Consider the following 27,490-nt stretch of genomic DNA (forward strand, 5'->3'; position numbering starts at 1 on the left):
ACAACCCATGGGGAGGAGACCTGATTTAGGCCCATATGGGCTGTTTCCCAACCTCAGAGCTGATGAAGTGCTACATCTGAGTACACTCCAATGCAGAGCCACCTATGTACAATTTGCTTGTCATTTAAGAGTAGCTCACAGGCCCCAAGGTGGAAATTCTTGCCCTAAGTGAGCTTTTCCAGGCACTAGTTCTTGGCGTCTGGGGGGGGGGGGGAGTTGAATGGGCACTTGCCTTCCCTGGCATCTCTTCATCCCACACATAGCTTGGCTAGCCAGTCCTACTGGGCTTGGTGCCCCAGCTTTTGAATGGCCCTGAACCAGGGAGAGCTGATTACCTGCCAGCTAAGGTAGTTCCTGAAAAGCCAAAGCTGCCCAGGCCCAAGGTTGTAGTAGTATCCAGAAACAATGGGGCCCAAGGCCCAGGAGGGAAACTATTTTGGAAGGATTCCAGGAACTTCTGGAGGTGCTGAGATGTGAGTGAAAGGATTCTGGTCTGGGGAGAAAAAAAACAACCTTCAGCTATGTGACCCCCCATTTTGGGAGCTGGTCAGCAGGCTAGTTGGTATCCTCTCTCCATGTACTGGGAGCAGAAAGGTTGCTTGCATTCTGACCACTTTCTGGTGCTCTATAGGAACACATAGCACCTGTCTGCTCCTGGGACCCATCTGAGAAAGCCAATGTCAGTCCTTGGAGCCTAGTGAGTCTGGCAACAGGCCCTTTTTCTTGACCCCCCAAGATGAGTTATGGAAAGGTAGGGTCATGGGAGCTGTTTGGGGGCTTCTGTAAAGCATATGGGACAGCCGGGTGCCAGTGGCTTATGCCTGCAATCCTAGCTACTCAGGAGGCTGAGATCTGGGGATTATGGTTCAAAGCTAGCTCAGGCAGGAAAGCCCATGAGACTCCTCTCCAGATAACCACCAGAAAAATGGAAGTGGAGCTATGGCTCAATGTAGTAGAGTACTTTGAGCCTTGAGCAAAAAGAGCTCAGGGACAACGCCCAGGTCCTGAGTTCAAACCCCACGACTGAAGGAAAAAAATAAAAGAGTAGTGGGCATAGAGTTGGAACACAGGATTTCTGCAACCTGTTTAGACTGGAACTTGCTCCTGAGCAGAACCTGGAATGATCTGTATCCTGTATAGTGACCTCAGCTGAAGCCAGTGCCCCAGATAAGCACAAACCCACACAGTGATATCCACAACAGATACCTGAATACCTTCTCTGTGCTCTGGAAGGTGTCTTCCTTGTAGCAACTCCCCAGTCCTCTGACTTATGTGGCGGAGGATGCCAGAGGAATCAGAGACCTACACTTATGGGAGTCAGGAGGTTTCATTTTGTCCAGTCCTGGGATTGCTGTAATGACCCTGGAAAACCTCTTACCTCTCTTGCTTGTGTACCGTGAGGCTGTCAAACAGGATGATCTCTTAGAATCCAGTGCATATGATGGTCTTGGCCACAACTCAATATTCCTTTCCTAAGCCTTAAGCCCTCAGCACACTGGCAGCATCTGGAGGGGAGAGGCTGCAGGGCTGCCCCTGAGCCAAGGCCAGCTACTCATTAAACACACAAGAAGAGAGGAGAGCAAGAATGTGGCGCGTCTTGACCCCTGTCCTGAAAGATTGATTTCATCAATCCAGGACTATTGGTGGAGTCCCCTTCATATTCTGAGCGTGAGGCATAGAGAGAGGCCCAGCCAGAAGGCAGGCTCTCTCTGCAAAAGGAGAGTCAATCAATAAATGGTCTTTCAGGTCAGATGAGTGTTGGAAAGAACCAGGTACTGGTGGCTTATGCCTGTAATTCTAGCCACTCAGGAGGCTGAGCTCTGAGGATCACAGTTCAAAGCCAGCCTGGGCAGAAAAAGCCAGAAGTGAGGTGTAACTTAAGTGATAAAGTGCCAACCTTGAATGAAAAAGCTAAGGGATAGCACCCAGTTCCTGATTTCAAGCCCCAGTACCAAAAGAGGAAGAGAAAGGAAAAAGGGAAGGGAAGAGAAGGGGAGAAAAGAAAATGTGGTAATAGATTAGAGAGTAAGGGAACTCTTTTTTTCCCCCATGTGGTGATGCAGATGAACCCAAGCCTAGCTTGGGGAGGTCATATTTTGAACTATTTATATGTTGAAGATTAAACAGTGCACCCTAGGCAAAGGAACAACAAGGTACAAAACATGGGTATGTTTAGAGGCAGAGGCCTAGGGAAAGTGTGGGGATGAGGGGCATGAAGGGACAGCGCAAGATTGCAAAGGGCTTAAAGGCCACCAGGAGTTTGACCTTTTTCCGAGTACAATGGGAAGCCATTAGCACATGTCTATGCAGTTTATGATGATGATGGTGCATTCTGAGCATGAACTGAGTCTCACACCTCTTTCTTAGGCTTAATGTTCTATGAGGAAAGTGTGATCTTTATCCACATCATTTGATATAGAGGAAACCAAAGCTCAGAGAATGACCCCGTCAGCCCAGCCCTGAGCATGAGCCCTTGCCGTTGGCACCACCTGTTTCATGGGGCCTCCAAAGGGGAGATCTGGTGCCCATTCGGGCCCTGAGGCTGTTTCTCAGGACTGGGTATCATGAAGCCAATTTGAGGTGGGATGAGGGGATATGCCTTGGTTGAGGGCTTCTGGAGGTACAGGATTTCTGTCCATCTGCCTAGCTGTGTGTGGTACCTAGCCTAGCATGCTGTGTCAGTAGGCACATGGTTGCTTTTTTTTTTTTTCTCCTTCCTGTGGTGCTAGGGATAGAAGGGCCTTGTGCATGCCAGGCAAGCACTCCGCTACTGAGATACACTCCCTGTGTGATGACTTGATGATGTGTAGTCAATGTGAGACTTTTTTCTTTTTTTGCCAGTCATGGGACTTGAACTCAGGACCTGGGCACTGTCCCTGAGCTTCTTTAGGTCAAGGCTAGTGCTCTACCACTTGAGCCATAGCACCACTTCCAGGTTTTGTGTGTGTGTGTGTGTGTGTGTGTGGCACTGAGGAATTGAACCCAGGGCTTTGCGCATGCTAGGCAAGCACTCTATCACTAAGCCACCTTCCCAGCTCCAATGTGAGATTCCTAAGAGTCACTCAGAGCCACAGAGGCAGGGGAACTGCTGATGTTCCTGCGTTTACTAGCAGCAAGCCCGGGGCCCAGAAAGTGTTCCTGGCCTGCACAGAGAGAAACTGTAGCAAGAAGGCCTCTGAACCCATGATGCTCTTCACAGCCCTTGACCTTCTTGCCTTGGACTGTGACCTCTAAAAGACCCCTTCCCCTTGTGGATGAGGCTGTCAGGGAATTGCTTTCATGCTGCTTTGGCTCTGGCCTTGCTTTACCCCAGAGTGACCTGGTGCCCTCACTTCCCTGATGCCCCCCAGTACTGCTTTGGGTGCAGGCAGGGTCGGCTTCTTTGTTTTTTGTGTGTAGTCTGGTCCTGGAGCAGTCTCCAAGCTGCCTATAGCGTGAAGGCCATGGCCGATGGGCCAGCTGTGAGGGGGCAGAGCTCCATGGTTCTGCCCAGCCTTAGGGGCCTTCAGAAGCAGCCCAGATTTGAGTTTGGTCTGCCTTCCCTCAAGGTCAGCCTGAGGCTAACAGTGTGGGGTGAACACAGCAGGCTGAGCCTCAGGGATGGAGTGCTGGGGAAGGCAGTTGCCATGGGCACTAAGAAGCCAACCTGGCTTCAATAAAGGCCTCATTCAGAGCGGCTAAACCTCTTCCATATGTGGACCTTGGGAACTTCAAAGTTCTAGGAGGGGGAGGGGAGGCAAGTAGAGGCAAAATGGCCTCATAGGGTGACTTGGAATACATGGGCAGCCTAGCTGGTCTGTGGCCTGGGAGTGGGCAAACTCTGGCCACAGGACACCCTCAGGGTAGCCTGGCCAGCTCTGCTGTGCCTGTCCCACAGGGCGAGAGCCAGCGAACCAGAGCTGGCTTGGCCTTACGGTGGGGCTGCCAGGCCACTGGAAGATGAGGTGACAATTTACTGAGCCTGACCCTAAGCTTTTGTGACCCAGTTGCTGAGCTGGAAGTCAGGATGGAGGGCTGACGGCCCCTCCCTCTCCCTTTGCCTCTCCCCAAGTCCCTCAGAGTAGCCACGTTGACAGATTCCTCCAGTGCCCTCCTCCCAGAAGCAAGGCAGGCTGCTGGCAGCTCCCCATTCCCCACCGCCCGCCCTGCTGTGCCTCTCACGCCTGTGGTATGTCCCAATGACAGGCTGGTTCTGTGTCTCAAGGGGACCCAGCCCTGTGTGTGGCTGCCCTTAGAGGAAGGCAGGAAAAAGCCAGCCCAAGATGGCCACTGTGGCCTCTGGCATGGGAGCCACAGGAGACATACCCACGCAAAACATCATACCTGGTTCAAAGCCTGGTCTCCATGCTTGTATCAGGGTTGTCCAGAAGTCCACTGAAATCCTTGACCTTTCTTTACCCCTCTACTCAATGGCGGGCTTTAGCAAGGTCCTTCTTGAGACCTTTTCTAATGTTCCTGCCCAGTTTCTTACGTGACAACTCCAGTGTACTAGATTTACTGCCCCTGTTCAAAATACTTCATTTTTATCAACCTCTAAAGCCAGCTCTGGGAAGGCCATTTGCCTTCCAAGAGAGGAGCAGGACACAAGGAAGGGTGGAACAGCCCCAAGTTGGGGGAAGACTGAGCTCCCCTGTGCTGTGGCAGTGATGTGGAGTAGAGGTGGGGAGGGAGGAGCTCTAAGAGAAGGGGAACAGCCTTCAGAGGTGGGCCAAGGGATTGTGGAAAAGGAGGTAGAAGCTGGGGCCCTGGTGAGTGTTATCATCCCCATAATCCCCTGGGTACCTCCTGGGCACTACTTGCTGAGATTGTTCAGGCGTCTGCCTCCCCCTCCGCTGAGGCCAGAGGCCATCATGGGCCTTTTGCTGATGATTAAAGGACAACATATAGGGCTGGTGGGAGGGGGAGGCAGCAAAGTTCATCCCCAGCAGACTTCTGGTTAGAAGCATGGACAATGGTGGAAAGATTGAGGTCCAGCATACAGGACTTAGGCACCAATGTGACTCTATCACCTACTAGGGAGCAGTAATGGAGACCCCAGTGTAAGAGTGGCCCAGGCTCACCAAATGTCTCCTAGAGGCAAAGCATGGGAGTTGGCTGAGAGTAGAAAGGCTCAGACACGTGGCCAGGATGATGGAGAAATGGGCCTGGGAGGAAGCCTGGGACCTCTCAGAGGGTGGCCCAAAGGACATCCCTGAAATCCACCCTGTGGGGCCTCAGATCCTCTCTCCCCCTGCAAGTCCACTTCGCTCTGGAGAGGGAGGCAGCCTCCCCCCAGCAACTCACAGAATTCCAGCTGAGGCCCAGCATTTTGCTCTGGAGAACCTGGTGACTTGGCCCGTATCCATCCTGAAGGCCAGCCATTTTATCTTGGGGCGAAGGTAATATGTGGCTATGACTTGACCATGGCTGGGTGTGCTTTGTAACCTGTACAAGATATTCGTAACTTCCTTCATGGTTTTTTCTGCCTCATTTCTGTCTCTTGCCTATCCCCTGCCCTGGGAGAACCCCGGTGGAGGTCTGGTGGTATTCTGGGGGGCCTCCCACCCCTTCCCAAGCCCCTATTTGTCTCCCTCCTTCAGTTGATCTGCACCTCCCTGCCCCCGCCACCCAAAAACAGGCCCCACAGATAGCACCTGCCTTTTGGGATTAGGGGTGAGCACTCAGGTATCCCTGCCCTCAAGTCCCAGGGGTTGTTCCTCCACCCCAACACTACACTAATCTAATCAGGAAATAGCAGAGTCCACATTTCCCAGGGGTTATAAATAGTCACAGCAGTTCAGGCAACATCATTGCTCTGGAAAATGTGCCATGTCCCTCTCCACTCTCCACCCTCCTTTTTCTGTATTTAAATGACATCCTGAAATAGACTTTGCTTTGGGAGGCTGCTGACCTCCTGGGAAACAGCATCATCAGGGTTCTGAGGGACTGAGTTGGGCCTTTCTGAGCAGGTACGAGGGCCATACCTGCTGCACAAGCCAGGAAGATGTCAATGTAGGGACTTAGGGCAAAACAGGTAAGGGAAACTTTACCCAGATCCCACCTCAGAAAGGCCTTGGAAGGTTATGGAGGGAAATATAAGGCAGAGGGAAATAGAGGACTCAGCAGGTAGGGGAATTAAAACTGGGCCTTAGCATCAGGAGTTGTTCCTCCAAACAGTCCCAGGAAAATGGGCCCATGTGATGGAGAGGAACAGGAAGTTTATGTACTAAGTGGCCAGAACTCCAGACCCTAGGTCAGGAAGCCTGCTGTCCCCTTTCTAGTAATTCATGGGGACCGCAGCTGCCACTCTTGTCAAGAAGTGCTGACAGCAGGGGAGATATACATTGTGCAGTGGCTTTCTCAGAGAGGGGGCATCAAGAAGACTTAATTTTGCTTCAGCTCTTGCTCCTGAGGGGCCTCTCTTGCTCTCTGGGCCTTTGTTTCCTGACAAGTGTGCAACGGCTTGGTTAGTGTCAGACTCAGAGAAACCACTCAGACTGTCACACAGCCCTGTGAGGTAGGCTGGGAAGGGGTGGTGACCTGCCCACGTAGAAGAGTCAAAGTCAGCAGAGCTCTCCATCCCTTCCCTCTCCACAGCCAGGCTGTGTCCATGCGTCACGTCAGAAAGAGGACACAGCACATGGGCTCAGCAGTTCAGAGCCGCTGATGGGAGGTACCAGGTCATGGGACACTGGGGCAGGGGGTGAACCAAGCCAACGCTGAGACCCTGCTAAGGCCTGAAGAGACCCACCTCCAGCTCAGTGCGAAGATCATATGCCAGCAACCTGTCTGCCTCATCTTGCTGATGAAGAACAGTTGCTATCCCTCTACCTCTAGATGGAAAGACTGTCCAAGGGAGGCAGTCTGTGCAGCAAGTCCAGGGAGGGCCAAGGACCAAAGGAATTGAGAAAGGAGGGAGGTTTCAGGAAAGGGAGGCTAAAGTCAGGGCTTCTGTTTGGCCTCACATACCCCAGACCAGAGCCCTGGCAGCAGCCAAGCCAGTGGCTGCCTCATGCTGACTTTATTTGAGGAGATCCTAGGGGGGCGGGCAGGGGTTCTTCCCAAATGGTGTCTGATCTCACTCTGCTTCTTTGCCTCCTCTTCTCAACATGGCCCCTCCTGGGGGAGGGGGATAGTGAGTCCTGAAGACAGGGCCTGGGCCACAGCCATCCCACAGCTATCTGCCACAGGTGATAGTACCTGAAGAATCTAGGCTGACCCAGATCTCCTTTCCCTTCTGCGGGGACAGTGGCCTTTTAGAGGTACACATACCAGTAAGAGTGCAGAGAGTTCCCTGGGCAAGATGAGCAGGAAAACATGCTGTCCTCACCATTGTCCCCCTCTGCCTGTGCTAGGCCAAGCCAGGCTCTCTGTAGGGTGTGGCCCAGGATGCTCAGAGTAACACCACAGGGGCTTAGAAATGTCAGTGGAGGTGCTGAGAAAGTAAGACACTAATGGCTCTGAAAGTCAGGTTGCCTACTACCAATCTAATGACCCAGTTATCAGCCAAGAGCATTTAAAATAATGTTTGATAAGTGTATGGGTAGTTTTTTTTTTCTTTTTGGGAAGTTTGAAGTCAACGCTAGGCAAGTACTCTGCTATTTCACCAGCCTTTTTGTTTTCTTTGTTGCGCCAGTACTGGGGCTTACACTCAAGGCCTGGCACTCTCACAGGGCTTTTTCCTTCCTTGTTCATGGCTGGTACCACTCCTATACTTCTTGCTTTTTATGGTTAATTGGGTATGAGTCTCAAGAATGTTTCTGCCTGGTTTAGCTTCAACCTGTGATCTCTGATCTCAGCCTCTTGAGGAGCTAGGATAAAAGGTATGAGCCCCCAATGGTTAGCCTACCAGCCTTTTCTATGTGTGTTATTTTTTCTTTTATGCCCAGGACAGGCTAGATTGTGATCCTCCTATTTGTGCTTCTCAGCATTGCTGGAATGATAGGTACACACCATCAAACACAGTTACTGTTCAAGATGGAGGTTCATAAAGTTGTTTTTTTGCCCAGACTAGTCTGGAACTGTGATCTCCTGATTTCCACTTTCCAAGTAGCTAGGATTATAGGTTTGAGCTACCAATGTTTAAGGCAACCTTGAAAGAAGTTTAAGACTCCCCTAACAGGGGCTAGAAAAGTGGCTTAGTGGTAGAGCGCTTGCCTTGCATGCCTGAGGCCCTGGGTTCGATTCCTCAGCACCACATAAGCAAAAAGAAAGCTGGAAGTGGAGCTGTGGCTCAAGTGGTAGAGCGCTAGCCTTGAGCTGAAGAGCTGAGGGACAGCGCCCAGGCCCAGAGTTCAGGCCACACGACTGGACCCAAAAAAAAAAAAAAGACTCCCCTAACAGTGATACTATAACACTATGTCATTCATCTAGTGATATGTGAAGAAAATGTTTACGGCTTGTTTTACAACAGTGTGTGTGCATGTGCACTTGCCTGTGTGCGTGCATTTGCATACTAGTGCTGGAGCTTGAATTAAGAGCCTCTTGCTCTCACTGAGCTTTTTCACTTAAGGTAGTGCCGCATGAGCCACAGATCCACTTCTAGCTCTTTAATGTCTCTCAGATTTGTCTGCTTTGGCAGACAAAATTGCCACCAGCACCTGGCTATTTACAACTTTTAAAATAAAACATAGCTAAGTGACAGTGGCTCACTGCTCTAATCTTAGCTACTCAGGAGGCTGAGAGCTAAGGATCATGGTTCAAAGCCAGCCTGGACAGGAAAGTCCCTTAGACTCTTATCTCCAATTAACCACCAGAAAACCGAAAGTGGAGCTGTGGCTCAAAGTGGTAGAGCGCTAACTTTGAGTAAAAGCACTCAGGGAGGCCAGGCACTGGTAGCTCACACCTATAATCCTACCTACTCGTGAGGCTGAGATCTGAGGATCACGGTTCAAAGCCAGCCTGGGCAGGAAAGACTGTGAGACTCTTATCTTCAATAAACCACTCAGAAAACCAGAAGTGGCACTGTGGCTCAAGTGGTAGAGCACTAGCCTTGAGCTGAAGAGCTGAGGGACAGCGCCCAGGCCCAGAGTTCAGGCCCCATAACTGAAAAACAAACAAACAAACAAAAAAAGCACTCAGGGATAGCAGCCAGGCCCCAAGTTCAAGCCCTATGCCCAACAAAATAAAACCTAATACATGAATCGAGTTGGTGCTAACCCACATTTTACTCTCAAAAATAATATTCATAGAGATGTTAACTACAAGTGGAAATGTTCTACCTATAATACAGAGATAGAGTTCTGTAGTGTCTATTCAAGTCTGTACTGGAGTGGATTATTTTCATAGTGCACTGTTAATCATGTTAATAAACCCAGAATAATATGCTGTACACACCCAAGCCTTGTAGTCTCAAGGAATCTTTCATTTCAATATATAGGTGCATATTTGAGAAGCAAAGTATAATAGGGAACCAAATAAATATAAAAATATAAACTAAGAGAAATCTCTTGAAGAGAAATGAAGAGAAACGTAAGTTCAAGGAGAAAAAGACAATGCAGTGTTTGTTCAGGAGAAAGAAGAGCTTGTTTGGGTGTTTTTAAGTGGATGATAGTGGGTATCAAATCACTGTGGTAATTAGGTTCCACTGAATACATATAAAGAACGATGTGTTGTATTTTGAGATGTCAATATTTACATTATTTTGGAAATTATATTCTTTGCAGCTCTTCAAACTTGCCATAGAAATGTTGAGCTGCTGACTTAAAAATGTAGGTAGCGAGTACGTGGTTTTCAAAATCAAGTTGTGGGTGCCCAAGAAAAATGGTTTGAAGGACACTGCACTGAGTTAGCAGAACAGATGATCCTGGGGTTAGACAGGCCTTAACTGCTGCCAACTGCCACTCTTCCTGGGCTCCAGCCAGGCTTCCTGAGGAGGGCTCACCTGTGTGGAAGCCGGTTAGCCTGTTAGCAAACTGTGTTCTCAGAACAAGCCAGGGAGGCTCTGTCAAACCTTGCCCAAGTCCATCACCAGAAACTGAAGACCCTGGACTCAAACCCAGGCAAGCCCCACTCCTGGGAATGGGCTCTCTGCCTTGTACTACACCCTGACTTGCATGGGCTGTGGGTTGGATCTCCTCGGACCATGCTAATTTACGTGGTTGAGCACACTGGTTACCTTGGTGACTCTCAGGTGCTGCATCTGTGAAATGGGCTGACAATATCCATCTCACAGTGTGCTGTCAGGAAGCAGTGTGGATCATGGGTACCCATCTCCTTCATAGAGTTAGACAGCTGAAGGAGCCTGAGGGTGCTGGCCATCCCAGAGGGTGGATTTTGAAGTCATTTAATTAAGGCAGCTGCTGAGCAGCAGTGGGGAGTACCTGCTGACCTGGTCTCTGAATTGTCCCCCTCATTGATTCTAATTCTCTCCCTCCTCTGTCTCTCCGTCTCCCCACCCCCACGCCTCCATGGCTTTTCTCTTTGCAGTTGGATCCACAAACTGTAGAAACCAAGAACTGGCACACGGATGTGATCGAGATGAACGGGGTGAGCCTGGGTGATGAGAGCTGTCTAAGCAGTGGGTGTGTGCCCCCCCCACACACACACCTGGCCTCTGCCTCTACTTCCCATCTACCCTGTCCAGCCCTCTCACCTTCTTCTGCCCCACCTGCCCCACTCCCAGATGCAGAAGCCCTGGGGTACTGGGAGTCCTGCTGGCAGTCCTGGGAAGGGGAGACCCCTGTGGACACTCCTGGGATACTCATGCTCTGGATTTTGTCTACCCCCTCAAAAAAAAAAAAAAAAAAAAAAAAGATCAAAGTGGAATTCTCCATGAAATTCACCAGCCGGGATATGAGCCTGAAGAGGACCCCGTCCAAAAAGCAGACTGGTGTCTTCGGGGTGAAGATCAGTGTGGTGACGAAGTAGGTGCTGCTCCAGGGGTCCACGTTCTTGGTGTCTGTACTAGGTCTCCACTAGAGTCCCGCCTCTGGGACTCCTTTTCCCTAGCAGTAACTGATCAGTCACACCTACCCCCCTTCACCCTCACCCCCACTCCCAGTCACAGGTGGCCAGTTTGGAGGCCGGAAGTGGCCCATAGAGTTCTGCCTGCTCCATACCATCAAAGTTAACAGCCAGCTTGGAAAGTGGGGGTGGGGGGGGGGGAAGAGGGGTTTGGATAGGGGAGGTCCCATGGGGAAAGCCCAGAGTGTCCACTTCTTACAGTAAATAGGAAAAATGGACAATTACAGGCCTGCATCTGGGCTTGGCAACCCCAGGCTGGAGTCTTAAGAGTCTAGGGAGTAGCCTTGAGGAAGGACCCTTTAAGTCACCCCCCACTGTTCTTTGTCTCTGGGGCTGACCCCCAACTCCCTCATGTGGCTTACCTGTTGCCCCCCACCCCCCCCACACACACACATATGTATTTTTTTCCTTTGGGATGCTTGGGATGGAACCCAGGAATTCCTGCAAGTGTTCTGCCTCTGGGCTATAGCCCTAGGCTCCTCTCCCCCAAACATTCAAATCCAAGGGAACGTGTTTTCCCCAGAATCATTGGGCTTTCTCTCCGAACTTTCTCCCACCCATGTCCCTTGCTGTGCCTCAGTGGGCAGGCATTGGCGGGCAAGATGGCACAACTTCCTCAGCCTCACTCCCATCCCAACCCCAGAGGTTACAGCTACCCAAGGCCAAACTCTTTTGGGGAGGGGGCCAGCTAGCAGTGGGAGGCTGCCTCCATCTCCCTCACAGTCCTGCCCCACAGGCGTGAGCGCTCCAAGGTGCCCTACATCGTGCGGCAGTGTGTGGAGGAGGTAGAGAAGCGAGGCATCGAGGAGGTCGGCATCTACCGGATATCCGGCGTGGCCACGGACATCCAGGCTCTGAAGGCTGTCTTTGATGCCAGTGAGTCTGGAGGCCCAGGAAGGGCAAAGAGGTGCTGGGCTGGCTGTTAGGAGGGCTCAGTGAGACCAAAGGCCTTGTCCATGGGGAAGGGTGGAACAGAAGAGGCTGGGCCTATGGCCTGCAATTCACCATGCACAGGAAGACCAGTATGCTATCTGTGCATGTTTGTACTCACCCTTACTCTGCTCTAACGCAAGTAGGTAAGAACTAGAGGGTTGCCAAACTCAGAACTTTGGAGCCTGAACTTAAACCTTTCTGACTGCGCGGTGTGTGTTCCTCCCTTCCATGCCTGGTGTCTCATGAGCTGCCAGGAAATTAAAGGCCTTCGAGCGTGGGCCTGCTGGCTCAGGCTCCCCCATGCCTGCCCCTTTTGCTAGAGTAGATCTACTCCACATAAGTACCTTGTCCTGCAGGGTCGGCTTTGGCAGCTTACCCAATGGTCAGGAATCCTAACAGGGCAGGCAGCAGTGAGTCCAGCCCAAAACGGGCCCAGCAGGGAAGCCCAGTAGACAAGAGGAAGAGGGCAGGAATGTGCTGGCACATAGGTCTTCTGTGACCTGGAAGCTGGGGCTTTGTCAGAACTGACTTTGGGGGTCAAAAATGTATAGTACAGCTGGGCACTGGCACCGGTGGCTCATGCCTGTAATCTTAGCTACTCAGGAGACTGAGATTCCTGAGGATCATGGTTTGAAGCCCAGTTAGGAAAGTCCATGAGACTCTTATCTCTAACAAACTAATCAGAAAAAGCTGGAAGTAGCATTGTGGCTCAAGTGGTATTATACTAGCCTTAAGCACAGAGGCTCTGGGACAGCACCAAGGGCCAGAGTTCAAGGCCAGGACTGGCAAAAAAAAATGTATAGTACAATCCAGAGGAGCATAGTAATTGAGGTTTCTAGCCAGAAGGTATGTGCCATGTAGCATAAATGTGGCTCTGGGACTCAGGGTGACAGGCCATGTTCTCTCCCCCAACCCTGTGTCTCCCTGCTCCCCTGCCCCTAGTTGTCACAGAACCTGAGGGCACTACCCGTGTTCTGCTAGAGGGATGTCAGAGGCTAAGATGGGTAGGGTTTGCCTCATGACAGATCTGGGGAGTAAAGCACAGCCGCGGACTGGCTACTAGGGCAAGTGTGATGACTCAGAGGCCCGCACAGTCCCTCACCTCCCCTGTCCCCTGTAGATAACAAGGACATCCTGCTGATGCTGAGCGACATGGACATCAATGCCATTGCAGGCACCCTCAAGCTCTACTTCCGGGAACTGCCAGAGCCCCTCCTCACAGACCGACTTTACCCAGCTTTCATGGAGGGCATCGGTGAGGCCCCTGGGGTCCTGAGGGTCAGCTGGGGTCAGAGCCCCCTAGATGGTGAAGTACTGAGTAAGAGACAAGCTGTGGCCTCCCTTGCCTGACCTGCTCAGGGCACTAGCAGGTTTCATTGGCTGGGCCTGGTGTGCCAACCTCTCTCCCTCTGTGCTTCCTCCTTGTACATGACCTGGGTGCCCAGACACACCAACATTCAGGGAAGACTGCTCTGAGGTGGGCAGTGACAGGGACACTGAGGATGGCACATTAAGCCTTCTAGCACCGCTCCTTCCTTTCACTTCTGCTAAGGGTCCCTAATTGCCCCTACTTAGGCCATACCTCGGCCTGAGGATTGCAGCCCCCATAGGGAATGAACCACCTCAGGAAAACCATCCTTGGTGTGTCACCACTGGCTTGAATCTAGCATAGAATGGAGGTCAGGGTGGCACTTGTGACAATGCCCCAAACAGGAGGGGGAAGGAATGGGATGCTCCCAAAGCCTGCCTTCTGGCCAGGTTGCCTGTCAAAACGAGGCCATGGTGGGGTGCCCAGGGGAACTGCTGCTAACCACCTACCTCTGTAGCCCAGGCTCACCCCAAGATCTTCCTCAAGGCCACTAGGACTCTTGCAGGGGCTTTTCCCCAACCTCCCGTGCCCCCCCATACCCCCTTGCCCCAAACAGGCCCTGCCCTAGCCTCTTCTCTCCCATAGCCCTCTCTGACCCTGCTGCCAAGGAGAACTGTATGATGCACCTGCTCCGTTCCCTGCCCGATCCCAACCTCATCACCTTCCTCTTCCTGCTGGAACACTTGAAAAGGTACTGAATGGGGCAGGGCTCAGCCAGGGGGAGGATGAGAACCCAAGCAGGCTACAGCAAAGCACCATAGACTTAGGTCCCCACTCGTCAGGGACCAGTCAGTTTAGCATTTTTAAGTGAAGTAGAATGGGCAGCTTGGAGGTGCACTGCAGGAAGGAAACAGAAGTATTTTAATTTCCTATAGAAGTATTGGGTTACAACGTCAAATGTGTTTGTAGTGTGGGTCATTGTCAAAAGTTTGGAATCCACTGGTCTTAGCCCACACCTCCTGGGACAGATGGGAAACTGAGTCCCTAACCAACAGGAACTTTCTTGGGATTAACAGAATTGTTCTTAGAACCCATATCTTCCAGATCCTAACTAAGACCCTTCTTGATTTCCCTCACCCTTTCTGTGGTCAAGCTGATACCCACCACCGTGTTCAGCACTGCAGCTGAGCTCCAAGGTGTCCTCAGGACACATTTTAACTCAGGCTAATCCCAGGTGTGCTGGGGAGGAGAAGTTGCTGGGTATTCCTTCAATCCCTTTCCCAGCCAGGATCAGGATATTCTCCACCCTAGCTCAGCCCCTTCTTGGGTCCAGGTACCTGCTTCAGCCAGGCCAGGCTAAGGAGGGCCAGCAGAGATGGGGAGCTGCTGGGCCTGGTGTCTTGTTTTTCCCATTATGAGATATTTTCCCTCTGGTTTGGCCAGGGCCAGAGTCCTAACCAATTCTCAAATAGTTTGGCGAGTGTTGTGGGAGGATGCACAGTGGAGGAGTGGGAAGGGAAAATTCATTAGGTTTTCCACCCTGGGAACTAGGCAGTGTGTTCCCACATCTGGGCTCTTGGCGCTGTGTGTGTGTGCGTGTGTGTGTGTGTGTGTGTGCGTGTGTGTGCGTGTGTGTGTGTGTGTGTCTGGCCCACTTGGCTGTGTGTGTGTGTGTCTCTGTGTGTGTGTCTGTGTGTGTGTGTGTGTGTGTGGTGAAGGACTGGCCTACTTGGCTGTGTGTGTGTGTGTGTGGTGAGGGACTGGCCCGTGTGTATGTGTGTGGTGAGGGACTGGCCCGTGCGTGTGTGTGTGTGCGCGTGTGTGTGTGTGTGTGTGTGTGGTGAGGGACTGGTACACTGCACAGCTGCCTGCTGACATCGTATTGTTTGCCTGTTTCCAAAGCAGTCGGCAGGCACATCCCTGGCTCCTGCCTGGAGGGCGGGGATGATGTTATAAGGTTATGGGGAAGCTGTCCCCAAGGCGGGTGTATCTCAGCTCCAGGAATATTTCCTAAGCTGGGAGGGAGGCTCAGAGCTTCATGGTAATACTAGGGCTGGACACCAGCCACAGATGGCAGCTCCTGCTGTCACTCAAGGGAAGTGTTGACAGAGCATCTGGTCTATTATGCAAGAGAAACATGGAAAATCCAAAGGGAGGCCAACAGCTGTGGTCCCATGAGCCCACCCTGTGGAGCCTGGGGAGGACAGCCCCCAAGCCTGACTGGGGTTAGCACAGCAGGCGGAACCATGGGTCTAGTTAGCAATTGCTGCCGGACCCCAGGTCCTCTCTGCCTTGCCCCTGCCTGCCCTGTCACAGTCTGTCCCTCTGGCCACTCCCACAGCTGGGCTATTGGATGCTAGGTGAAGGGCAGAGTGGTTAAAAGCATAGGTTCTTAGGCAGACTGACCAGGTTCAGATTTAGACATTTAACCTCCCCTTACTTTGGTTCTTCATCTCCTCCATGGGATGATGAAACTGACAAGTACGAATTGTTTCAGATAGTGTTCTTAGAACAGCCATGCAGTCTCTTTCTGCAAGGGCATTGTAGTTGCTGGCCGCGGCTCCTTCTGGTCTTGGCAGTTTATTATCAGTTCAGCAGGTGACCTGGAGGCTGGGAGGATGGCACACTGGGACACAACTGAGGCCTGAGTCCCTTGGCTTAGTGTCTTTGCTATTAGCAGGTCTCTAGCTGCAAGGGATCCTGGGAATCCTACAGCTGCCCTGAGTCACTCTGGGTCTTGGGGGATCCAAGTGGCTGCTAAGGAGTAACTTCTAGAGACTTCTCTCTTCTCCCTACTTCCCTCTCAGGGTTGCCGAGAAGGAGCCCATCAACAAAATGTCACTTCACAACCTGGCCACTGTGTTTGGTCCCACGCTGCTGAGACCCTCAGAAGTGGAGAGCAAAGCACATCTCACATCGGCTGCAGACATCTGGTCTCATGATGTCATGGCACAGGTACCACCAGCACTGCTCAGGACTATGGCCAGTGGAGGGGTAGAGAGAATGGCAGAGCGCTCACACCTCTCTCCTCCTGTCAGCTGGGTTAGTCATCTGTAGACTGCCACTAGGCTCAGGGATATGGAATGTCCTTCCCTTCCCAGGCCAAAAGTATGAGTCTAGGCAAGGAGCCAGAGAATATTCCAGGTCCCAGGAGTGCCTCAGTCTCAGAAAGCTCAGATGGCAGAGAGCAAGACTCATATACACACTAGGAATGGTTGCTTACACCTGTAATCCCAATTACTCAGGAGGTGGAAGTAGGATCATGGTCTGAGGCCACAAAAAGCTAGAGACCCTACATGAAATCAGAAGGACTGGGGGTGTGGCTCAAGTGGTAGAGCACTTGTGCAGTAACAAGTACAAGGCCCTGAGTTCAACTCCTAATACAGGAAGGAAGGGAAAGTGGGAGGAGGAAAGCAAGTAAGCCAGCCAGGGGCACAGAAGATTCTGAGGGCCTTGTCCTCATGCATCAAAGCTCTGGAGCTGCTTCTGGAGTCAGGAAGCTTCTTTACAATTCCTACAAGACTCAGGGAAAATGTTAAACCAAAGCCAACATCAGGTCCAGGTTGGAAGCTTTCATCTTACATGCAGAAGTGGCTCCAGGCTTCTCTCCGCCCTCTGCCCTGCAGCGCCCTCTAGTGTTCTAAATGGACAATCACCTAGGCTTCCAAGGAAAGGGAGGTGGCTAGAGCCAGCAGGGGACAGTGGCAGAGGACAGCATAGACTTGGCCCTGATTCAGAGATCATTTCTGCTCAGCAGGTTAGGTGGAGGGAGGGCAAGGACTCCAACCTCAGTCTCCCCTCTCTCCCTACAGGTCCAGGTCCTCCTCTACTACCTGCAGCATCCCCCCATTTCCTTCGCAGAACTGAAGCGGAATACACTGTACTTTTCCACAGACGTGTAGCCGAGGCAGGGCAGCTGTTGGGGTGGCCAGAGCCAGCCCCTGCAGCCTAGGCCCAATACAGACTTGAAAGACTGCAACAGAAACTCCCCAGCCCAGAACTCCAGACTCCAGGGGAAGCTGACTTCCAAGAACTGGAATTATGTGCATCCTTTGTGCCACCTGTACAAAGCCAGCTGACCAGCCCCCAGCCTCATCGCCACACCCCGGCTCCTGTCCTCTGTACCTCTAGTTGTGTCTGATGCTCCGTGCTGTTCAGGAATTGTTTTATGTATATTTGTCATGCAGAAAAGGTCGTGACCGACCTGGTGTGGGCATACGGGCAGCTTGCTCTGTTCTTTCATTTTCCCTAACTTTCTTTCTTCCCGAGTCCAGTCCAAGGGCTTTTACTTTGCGCTCTGTAACCGCTGCCAGCTTCTCTCTTGGCCCTCCCTGCTCCCAGATCTCAGCCTCCCCTCAGTGTCCTCCATCTTCTTCTTCCCAGCCTGCCACATGCATGTGCGGCCTCGGGTTTCGCTTCATCACCTGGAAAGTTCTGCGGAAGCCCTGGGTGGCGGTGGCAGCCATTTGGTGCCACTGCACACTACCCTCGGCCTCTCCCTGCCTTCCACCCATGGAGGCACACCTGCTTTGCCTTGCTACCTGTGCAAATGTTGGACAAGGAGACAGACTCACACTAATCCTCAGCAGAGCTGGAGAGCTGATTTCTGGAACTTTCCATCTGAGAGTCGCCATTTCTGGGGTTGGTTCTGTCTCCTGCCTACCAGTGAGGCACTTTGACTGTTTCTTCTACTACTGACTTTTCAGTTCCTTTTCCCCTGTGTTCTATTTCCTTTCATTGTAAAGGCCCACAAGTGGCCTGCTACCAAGAGAACAGAGGGTTAGGAAAGCATGTGGGGATGTGGGTTATGGGCATGTGGAGAACCAGGCTGCTAAGGACTAGGACAGCACAGGGGGCCAGTGCTGAGCAGCACCAGCAGCAGGGGGCAAGGGGGAGCTGCTCTGAGAAGGAAGGACTTGCAGAAGCCTTCCTGGAAGGCAACTTCTGTGGCTGAAGCAGGTGTCCAGACTGGAGCAGGCTCCATCCTGGAGGCTGTCTGGCACCACACATACCTCGTGGTACTTTTGCCTTAGACTTCACACACTCTCCACAGCCAAGCACTGCCACGGGCAGCCCTCACCACCACATGTGCTGCGGGCCTGGGAAAGGCAGGCACAACCCAACCGCTAGCAGCTACCAGCTGGCGGTGCTGCTCCTGTCTCGCCCCCATTTCTGTAGGCAGCCTTGAGAGCAAAGGCTGGGGAATTCCGGAAGCGGGGCGAGGATGAGGAATTAGGCATGCCTCTCAGGACTGGAAGTAGGGGATTAGCAGGTACCATCCCAACTTTGACAGCCATTGCTCAGTACTGGAAAGCAGATTTATTCCCAACGCTCTCAGGCTCTTGTGTGATACAGAGCTGATTCTTGGCCCCCAGGATTGAGGGGAACAGTTCCCATTGTGTATGCTCAGGACTAAGTCTGAAGAAGAGTTTGCTGGCCCCAAAGCTGCGGTGCTTGCTGGTGAGGTAGGGCCCTTTCTACTGCCTTTGGCAGAACAGTCCACATACATATAGAGGAAAGAAATGCCAACCACCCAGCTGCCCATTAGCAGTTTAGCAAGGAGCCCTGCTCTCTGGGGCAAGAGGTAGAGAAGAATGCCATGTGAGCATTAAGACCCCAGCAGCTGATAATTCCTCCAATGTCTGCTTAGGGATGGGTGCTGATGTGTGGTTATAGGTTCTTGCTTCCAAAGGATCAAGGATAACAGATTAGAGGCCCAAGGTGAGCTAGTTACAGCCCCAACTGGGTGGCTGCTGCAGCCCCAACTTGCTTAGTCGGTGTAAAAGGTGGAAGGCTGGAAGGGCTGACAAATGCAAAAGGCTCATATTTACAGTTCCACCCTGTATGGGAGGACTGCGTGCCAGAGCTGGACTGAGCTGCACTAAGGAAATAACCCTGTGGGTTCTCCAGATACAGGGACCTTGCAGCCTAGAACCCCTAATCACTCCTGCATGGCAGGGCGTGCCAACAGGAGACAGGCTCCAGGAATCCCAGGCATGCGTTCCTCGCTGAGCAGTGGCTGAGGGTTACCAGTTTTTGTTGATGGAGGTAGGACGGGACCCTTCATTAATATTTGACTTTAATAAGTTGGTAAGGATATATTTTTTTTGTCTCTGTTCTGTTTCAATTTATGTAGATTATAAATTGATGTAAACCACGTGAGAGGAAAATGTTAATAAAAAAAATGCAAAGTCCCAACATTTGCACAAAACTCAGCCCTGCAGTATGGATGTTTGTGTTCTTACTAGTACCGGGAAGGCCCAGCACTAATCTAAATATTTAACTCTTCCAGCTGCATGCAGATGTGTTTCTAGGAACCTGTTTACCTTGCTGTCCCTGAGCCTTCCCTTTGGCCTGCAGCAGTTTGGAGGCAGTGGGCCAAACCTTGCTCTTCACACCGGCGCCGGCCTGCTGCCGGCCTGGCTGCTGTTGTCACTGTGGTGTGGTTCGTGAAGCACACATCTCTTCACAGAGCTCACCATCAGTGTGTCCTGGAGCACCATCTTTGGGGCAGCCTTTTGCTCTAACCATTTTAGAGACTTGCATCTCCTAGAGTGCCCACCCTCTTGGGGAAAGCCCATGGGGTTAGGCCCCCACCAACCTGAGCTTCTGCAGTGTTTACTCTTGAGATGGAGAACAGATGTCTCTGCAAATTGCTGTTTGGTTTATGAGCTCATATTGGCTCCTCAGCCGTCCGAAACAGGAAGCTTTTCATCTCCTCTCCTGATTCAACAGTCCGTGTGGACAAGGCTTAGCTTGTGGAAGTGATGGGTTACTGACAGCCTCCAGGCTCATCTTTGCCAATGCAGTTGCCAGGGCAGCATTTGTGGTGTTAGGCCTCCTGTGCATAAAAGCTGGTAAAGCTAGCCCAGGCATCACTTCCACAGGTACCTCACTTCAAATGGGCTCAAGGATAAAGTGTTTCAGGACAATGCAAGAGGTAATTTGTTCTCAAAGCTCTGGACGACACTTTGGCCTGATGATAATGAAGTCTCAGACTTGTGAGAGTGGGATAGGCATCATACAGAGTGCATGACAGGAGGAAGCCAGGGTGCAATGCCCTGAGTTTTCCCCCACAATACAAAACAAGAACTTGCCAGAAGGCTGGGAGCCCTGTGCACTAGCTCATGTTTCCTAGGAAACAGTGAACACTGTCACCAGCCAGGTTTGACATGGTCACTCACAAATACACACACTGGGACGCCTGCATGTGGAAGCCCAGTCTAGTGCTGGCTTAGGGTGAGTAGGCTAGGAGGCAGGGAAGATGAAGAAGAAAGCAAACAAAACAAAGCAAAGGCAGAGAGGTACTGTGTAATAGGAAGAAAAAAGGATCACGGGCTGCACACAGCCTTACATAGCATTCACCACACCACCAGCCTAGCCTGCAGGAGGCAAACTCTTTGTGTCATCAACTTCATCTCCACAAATACACCTGAAAAAAGCAGCCAATCACAAAAAGCTATACTTACCATGGTGCACAATTAGAATAAGCTGTTGTCAACAGCTTAAGACTATGAGGTTTAAAAAAAAAAGACTGGACAACAAGGGTAGTGGGAATGGCTCCTTAATAACAGCTCATCTTGCTAACAGCTATGGCCAGGCCAGAACAGGACCTTCACACAGATCCTTGAACTGGGCCAGGGCCTGGGCCTGAGCCTGAGCCTGAGCCCGACCATGATACAGCAAGCTCTGGGCAGGGCAAGGCAGCAAAATTACACAGCTACACAACAGCCAGGCCGGGCTTTTTGGGGAACGACTGCCCTGTGTGATGAGCTTGTGGGTGTTACAATGCCAGACTTCTCAAGGTTATCCCTTTCCCACTGAATTGTTACTCATGGGGCACCATCTGGGGGAGGGGGGAGGGGCTGTTGAATTTACATACAAATAAATCAGCCTTTCAAACTATGATAAAAATATATAGAGATAGATATATATTTTTTTAAACAAGAATGGCAAAACACTAAAGAAAATGACATCATTGGCTGGATGGCATAAATGGACTTTTCCCTGCCTTAGTGTACAAGATGGATCGTTGCATAGAGTTCCAAGGCAGAAGTGCTTCCTGGGTCTTGGTAAACGCTGCCACTTCTGTACCCACTGCATCAAACAACTTAGTGAGTTAGATGTGGTCAGGACTGAGCATGGGTGGAACATAATTCATACAGTCAACCAGTTACCTCCTGACAGGCTTGAAGGAGTCAATCTGACATGGCCCAGCTCCTGGCTGGAGTCCAGGAGCGGCAGAGTGGCCACACTACAGGCTGGAGGCAGAGAACAGCCTGGTGGCTCTCTCACACCATTAGCCATATGAAGGAAAAATCAACAATTCAGCTCCATTGCTCCTGAAGTAATACCAAGTAGTATAGAAACTGTTCTTCAAAGAACAGTTCCATCCTGGCCAGCAGCATCCTTCCCCTAGACCACTCCTCTCACCGTAGGTAATAATCAATTGCAGCAGAGAAAGCAGCAAAACCTCCACAGCCAATGGCCCCAGCCTTTACACCAGCTGTAAAGCAAACACAAGTAACGTTACTTGACCCACGATGACAGATGCGAACTCAGGCTGCATGCACAAGTGTACACCCACAGATGCAAAGGACCCAGCATGTGCTGACTGCACATGCTCTGTAATGACTTTACAGGAATGCCATCTAAGATAGCTGTAAGACTTCAATGAAGCGGTGAATGGGATCCAAGCCAGTGTGCTTCATCTAACTATACATCTGCCTAAGTTTTCTCATTCCAAAGAATTGCTATTGCTAGTCTTATGGAAATAGCCCCTCACAGGCAGGAAACTGGTTAAGAGAAACAGCCCTTGGAATCAAATGAAAGCATATGGCCTTTACTCGAACTGTTTATGGAATAAATTCCTGGGAAAGTGATCAAAGCAGTCTTGGAGGGAGCTGAGCTTCTCGGAGGCCCTGACAAAGCAGAGCAGCAGGAAGACCAAAGGAGAAGTCACTCTATAAATTACACATGGCTATGTAGGAGCAAAAGCAGGCTTTAATGACAGCAAACCATTCACTCGCAGGAAACCAGTGACATTTTGCTCGGTAGGTGTTACCTACGGAGGGTAGGTAGACTGCATCTAGGCCAGTCAAGACCCTGAGGCCTCCTGATAAGCATTCCAACAGGGAAAATCCTGAAATTGGTTTCTTGGTTGTTTACAATGGATAATCTAACATTTCTAGAACACCTGTACTGAATTTTTTTTTGGGGGGGGGAGGGGGCCAATTGTAGGGCTTGAACTCAGGGCTTGGGCACTGTCCCTGAGCTCTTTAGCTCAAGGCTAGTGCTCTACTACTTTGACCTACAGCTCCACTTCCACTGTTTTGGTGGTTAATTGAAGATAAGAGTCTCAAGGACTTTTCTGCCCAGGGTGGCTTTGAATTATGATCCTCAGATCTCAGCCTCCTGAGTAGCTAGGATTATATATATGAGCCACCAGCACCCTGGCACCTGTACTAAATTTTTAATGAGCAGAATCTCCAACTATAAAAGACATTGCTTTTTAAAACGAATATACAAAATTAAAACTGACAGGTGGGGCTTGGAGTGTAGTCTAGTGGTAGAGTACATAGTTAGCATTTGTAAGGCCTAGGCTTCTATCCAGAGCACTGCAAAACAAATAAAAAATTGAAAACCATGTAAAATTAAGAAAAATGCTGCCTAGACCTGGGAGTCCAGCCTTGCATATGGACAACTGGGCTGCTCAGGGCTGAGTGGCTGCCACAGAAGTGGAGCTGCAAGCTTTAAGAGAAAAAGCCAAGTGAGAGCAAAAGGCCAGGAGTTCAAGTTCCAGTACCAACTCACACACAAAGATGCTAGTTCACCAATACTCTCTAGTGTCCTCATTGTGAGGAAGCTGTCCCATATACTCAGTAAAGGACAGTTCTATTTTCTTAGAAAGAGCTAAATCAGGGGCTTGTAGGTGGGTGATAATTTGCCCCTCAGGGAACTCTGGACAACTGGGAGACACTTTCAACTGGTGCTATTAGCATCTGACTGAAGACCCCACAATGCATAGGGCCGATGCCCTGCAAACCCAGCAAACACTTTGCTGGTCCAAAATGTAAGTAGCGCCCAAAACAAGAAATCCTGGTGTACACACCAGCAAGCTTCTACACTGGCAATGTCTACCTCAGCACATTTTTCAGGACACAAAGGAAAAGCACTGGAGAACAACACTAACCTCTGAAACCAATGGCTCCCCCGGTGATGCAGCCACTGATGACACTGTTCTTCCAATCAGACTTGCCCCGGTACTGTGGGTAGAGAGGCTAAGTTCAGAGCCAGAGAAGCAGACAAGCCTCTACCTGGCTGTGTCCCTATCCAAAGGAAGCCTCACCTTTCCAAAAGCGTAGTTCCTAAAATCTGAAGGTATTCATAGATGCTGCCTGCAGGTGGCCCTAGAGGGCCAAAACCAAATATATAGCCTATTGCGAAGCCATCTGAATTTCTTCCCAAATTCTCCAGGAAGTCTTGCTGGAGATGACTTGTTTGGTTGCTTGAGACATCTCACTAGGAAACATAGGCTGTCCTTGAACTCCAAAGTCTCCTGCCTCGGCCTCTCAAGAGCTGGGATTTAACCACACAGGTTCTTCATTAACTAGCCTGAGGCTTTATCTCAGTGGTCTTGTGCCTAGCACACACAAAGCTCTGAGTTTCAAACCTAGCACAAAAAATAAGTAAAGCAAGCCCATATCATAAACACACACAAAGTTTACTTGAAGGGCTATTTTATGGAGAAACAGTATGGACTATCTTTTTTGGCTTGTTTGTTCTTTTGTGCAAGGCCTGAGGCTTAAACTCAGGCCCTAGATGCTGTCTTGAGCTTTTAAACTCAACAAGTGCTCTACCACTTGGAGCATTATTTCCAGCTTTTTGGTAGTTAATTGGAGATAGAAGTCTCATGGACTTTCCTGCCCTGGCTGGCTTTGAACCTTGAGCCTCAGAGCTCAGCCTCCTAATAGCTAGGATTAATAGGCATAGGCTACCAGTGCCTGACAGGACTGTATCTTTTTTTTTTTCCAAGCTATACAGTAAAAAGGTCTATTTAGGTCATAATACTGGTGGCTACCGGATGCAAACATCATAGCAGCAGGACCCTGGAGAGTCTGGACAGTACCTGATATTACTTATCTATACTCTAAGAAGAACATTAAGAGCATTTCTCTTTAAATGTTGTGTGACAACAGCAGGTAAAGATTCCTTGGGAAACAGACACTTACGGACTCTACCAAACACTCAGTGCAGGAAAACATGGCACCCACAATGGCAAAATTTTTGGCGTAGGACATTCCTCTCTGCCCCATGTCCTTGAGAACTTCTCTTGCAGTTGGTGTACGGTAAGGATCCTTTGGGTCAAAGCCTACGTTGGTATCAATGCCGGCAGTAAACACCCCAAATGCACCTCCCAAGACAAATCCTACAAGCAAACAGAGGGTAGGTTTCTGGATTATGCATGGGGAGCACAGGTGAAGGTGACATCTTGGGTCTCGGCCACTCCATCTCGCCTATCTGGCCTCCACCACACACAATGCTCTGTGTGTCCTCTTGGTCTCCTCTAGGATGTCTTCCTCCTTTCACTTCCTCACTCTCCTTGTCATTCTGTCTCTCAACTCACTTTCAGATGAAACCAACCACCACCCTCAGAGTTCAGCTATCAACTTTGTAACCTGCTCCCTTGACCATGGTGACATTCATCACAGCCATCTGTGATGAATGTGCTGGCTGGATATTCAGAGACACTCAGCCATTGCCTCCCTTATTCTTCACAATAACCCTATGAGGTAGATTCCACTACCCCCTCCTTCCTATAGATAAAGAAACTGAATCTCAGAGAGATTAAGTAATATCCCTCCAAGGTCACACATCTAACCATATGGGAAATCCTGCACTGCTAAGCTGTCTACATGGGACCTTGATGAGCAACTGAACTTTGCCATAATGGATGTTTTCTCATCACTTCAAGGTCATGAGCAAAGTCATGGACATCTGTCCTCTCAAATGTCTCCACTTCTGGCTTTTTCTTTCCAGTAACTCCAGCTCCAAACTATCTCACTTCTTTTGCCTATATTTGCACTTCCTACTATATTCTTCCTTTTTTGGGGGGGAGGAGGGGAGGTGAAGTAGCCAAGGCTTGTCTTGTTTAAATAGGCCAGTGTTCTGCCATTTGCGCCATGCTTCCACCCCTTTTTTGTTCTTAGTTTTTGTTTTTTTCAAATAGAATCTCATGCTCTCTGCCCAGGCTGGTCTTGGACCATGATCCTCCTACCTTTTGCCTCCTGAGTAGCTGGTTTGTTGAGATGAGGTATGGCTAACTTTTTGCCCAGGCTGGCCTCAAACTGTAATCCTCTTGTCTCTAGACTACAGGCACCAGTCATCTATGCCATTTCTTAAGTGTCCTTGATTCTCAATGAAATTTAAACTCATCTGCAAACATAGGAGGCCAGGTATACCTTCTCAAATCCTCAAAAAGTTACTTCTTGGTAGAGCATGAGCCTTGAGCTGAATTGTTCAGGGACAGTTCCCAGGCCTAGAGCTCAAGCCCCACGACTGACAAAGAGAGAGAGAGAGAGAGAGAGATCTTTCATGCGATTGTTTCTAATATATTTATAAGATTATGTCTTTGTTGCCTTGTATGTCCCTCCCCCATGGTACAACCCTGCTTTCACTATATATGATGTTGGTATATGTGGAGGGGAAGGGAAAAAACAAATTGTTAAAACAGGGATACAGGTGGACCCATTGCAACAATGAGATGTACAAGTCGTTATGTCGAAAAATGAACTTTACAACTTTGGTGGGGGGGGGAGGATACGAAGGGATGGGAAGGGGAAACAAAGCAGGAGGCTACAATGCTTGATAAGAAATGTGCTCATTATCTTGCCCATGTAATTGTAACCCCTCTGTACAGTATTTTCACAATAAAAATATTTTTTAAAAAAGTTACTTCTTTCTTAAAAAGCCACCCGTAACCACCACCAAAACCACCACTTCTGTCAGATAGTCACTCCGGCCCTTCTTCTTGTTTTCAAATCGCTAGTCCCTGCCTTAAGGACCTTTGCATCTATGGATCCACATCTGCAGCACTCTTCTGCCAGGCTCTCCCTCCCCCTTCCCCTCCCCTCCTCCCCTCCCTCTCTCTTCCTCCCCCCTCCCTCTCCCCATCGCCTCTCTCTCTCTCTCTCTCTCTCTCTCTCTCTCTCTCTCTCTCTCTCTCTCTCTCTCTCTCTCTCTCTCTCTCTCTCTCCTCTCTCTCTCTCGCCAAGCACAAAAGCGAGCCTGGGGTCAGGAGAGGCGTGACCCCGGTTCCTCGCCCGCACCCAGGCCGGGGGGTCTTCCTGCGGGGAACCCACGGGCCGGAGGGCCCCCCAGCCCCGCCTCACCTCCCACACAGGCCAGCGCCGCCTTGAAGGCGCAGCTTTCCATCGCCCTCTCGATCATCTTCTGCTCCTCGCTCTTGACCGGGCTGGGGATCCCGCCCAGGCTGCCCGGCTCTAGAAGCCGGGGCTGACGCTTGTCCCCGACCAGGTGCTGCAGGAGAAGGCTGTATTGCAGCGGGGCTTCGGGGGAACCCGCAGCCTCAGGCGCCGAGCCCCCCGCGCTCGGGCTGGCCGCCGCCATGACAGCAGAGGGCCCAGGAAACCTTGTTTCTTTTTTCCCGCAGCAGATTCCACAAGCCTGCCCGAGAGGCCGGACACTGTGTGAGGCAACGGCAGATTCGCCACGTCGGGGAAGCTACGAAAGCCGGACTCGGCATCCGCACCCCCAGCGAAAGAACTGCCGTGTTCCACCAGAAGCTTCCCGGAAGCAGAGGATCAGACTCCTGCAGGACGGCCAATAGCTCAGCCAGACAAGATTCGGATTTACCTGAAAGCGTGAGGCGCGGTGCACACTGGGATGTGTAGTTCTAATTCAAACGTCCAACTACATTTCCCAGGAAAGCCCTGCGCATGCTCGCGTACACTTTTGGCATTCTTGACAGGCAGGCGAGGAGCTGGAGCGCAATCTCGCTGCAATGCGCAGGGAAACCGGCAGGGGGCTTGTGCCTTCCCACTCAGTAATTGGGATGCTGGTTTTTGTTTGCTTTTTTTTTTTCTTTTTTTTTCTGAGATAGGATCTTTGTTTTTCTTTTCTTTCTTTTTTTTTTTTTTTTGTCGGTCGTGAGGCTTGAACTCTGGGCCTGGGCGCTGTCCCTCAGCTCTTCAGCTCAAGGCAAGCGCTCTACCACTTGAGCTACAGCGCCACTTCCGGTTTTCTGGTGGTTTATTGGCGATAGGAGTCTCACGGTCTTTCCTG

General features: G+C 50.7%; 2 protein-coding genes across 8 annotated transcripts in view; one reads left to right on the plus strand and one right to left on the minus strand.

Moving 5' to 3' along the window:
• Positions 1 to 19,401, plus strand: part of Abr (ABR activator of RhoGEF and GTPase) — a 206,439-nt gene extending 187,038 nt beyond the window's left edge. For all 7 annotated transcript variants that reach the window (XM_070027409.1, XM_070027411.1, XM_070027412.1 and 4 more), the window contains 7 exons: positions 10,408 to 10,467; positions 10,735 to 10,844; positions 11,681 to 11,820; positions 12,998 to 13,132; positions 13,832 to 13,937; positions 15,994 to 16,141; positions 16,999 to 19,401. In XM_070027409.1, coding sequence (XP_069883510.1) covers positions 10,408 to 10,467; positions 10,735 to 10,844; positions 11,681 to 11,820; positions 12,998 to 13,132; positions 13,832 to 13,937; positions 15,994 to 16,141; positions 16,999 to 17,088 — 789 coding nt within the window. In that variant the 3' untranslated portion in view covers positions 17,089 to 19,401. The remainder of the gene's footprint in view (positions 1 to 10,407; positions 10,468 to 10,734; positions 10,845 to 11,680; positions 11,821 to 12,997; positions 13,133 to 13,831; positions 13,938 to 15,993; positions 16,142 to 16,998) is intronic.
• A 1,080-nt stretch (positions 19,402 to 20,481) lies between these two features.
• Positions 20,482 to 26,942, minus strand: Timm22 (translocase of inner mitochondrial membrane 22). The gene is made up of 4 exons (XM_070027417.1): positions 26,578 to 26,942; positions 24,418 to 24,614; positions 23,379 to 23,451; positions 20,482 to 21,692 (listed from the first exon to the last, which is right to left on the minus strand). The coding sequence occupies exons 1-4, from the start codon at positions 26,813 to 26,815 to the stop codon at positions 21,616 to 21,618; spliced, it is 585 nt and encodes a 194-aa protein (XP_069883518.1). The 5' UTR covers positions 26,816 to 26,942; the 3' UTR covers positions 20,482 to 21,615.
• Between the last annotated feature and the right edge of the window lie 548 nt (positions 26,943 to 27,490).

The sequence above is a fragment of the Dipodomys merriami genome, unplaced genomic scaffold (genome assembly GCF_024711535.1).
Source record: "Dipodomys merriami isolate MVZ:Mamm:240054 unplaced genomic scaffold, mDipMer1.0.p SCAF_19, whole genome shotgun sequence".
Lineage (NCBI taxonomy): Eukaryota > Metazoa > Chordata > Mammalia > Rodentia > Heteromyidae > Dipodomys > Dipodomys merriami.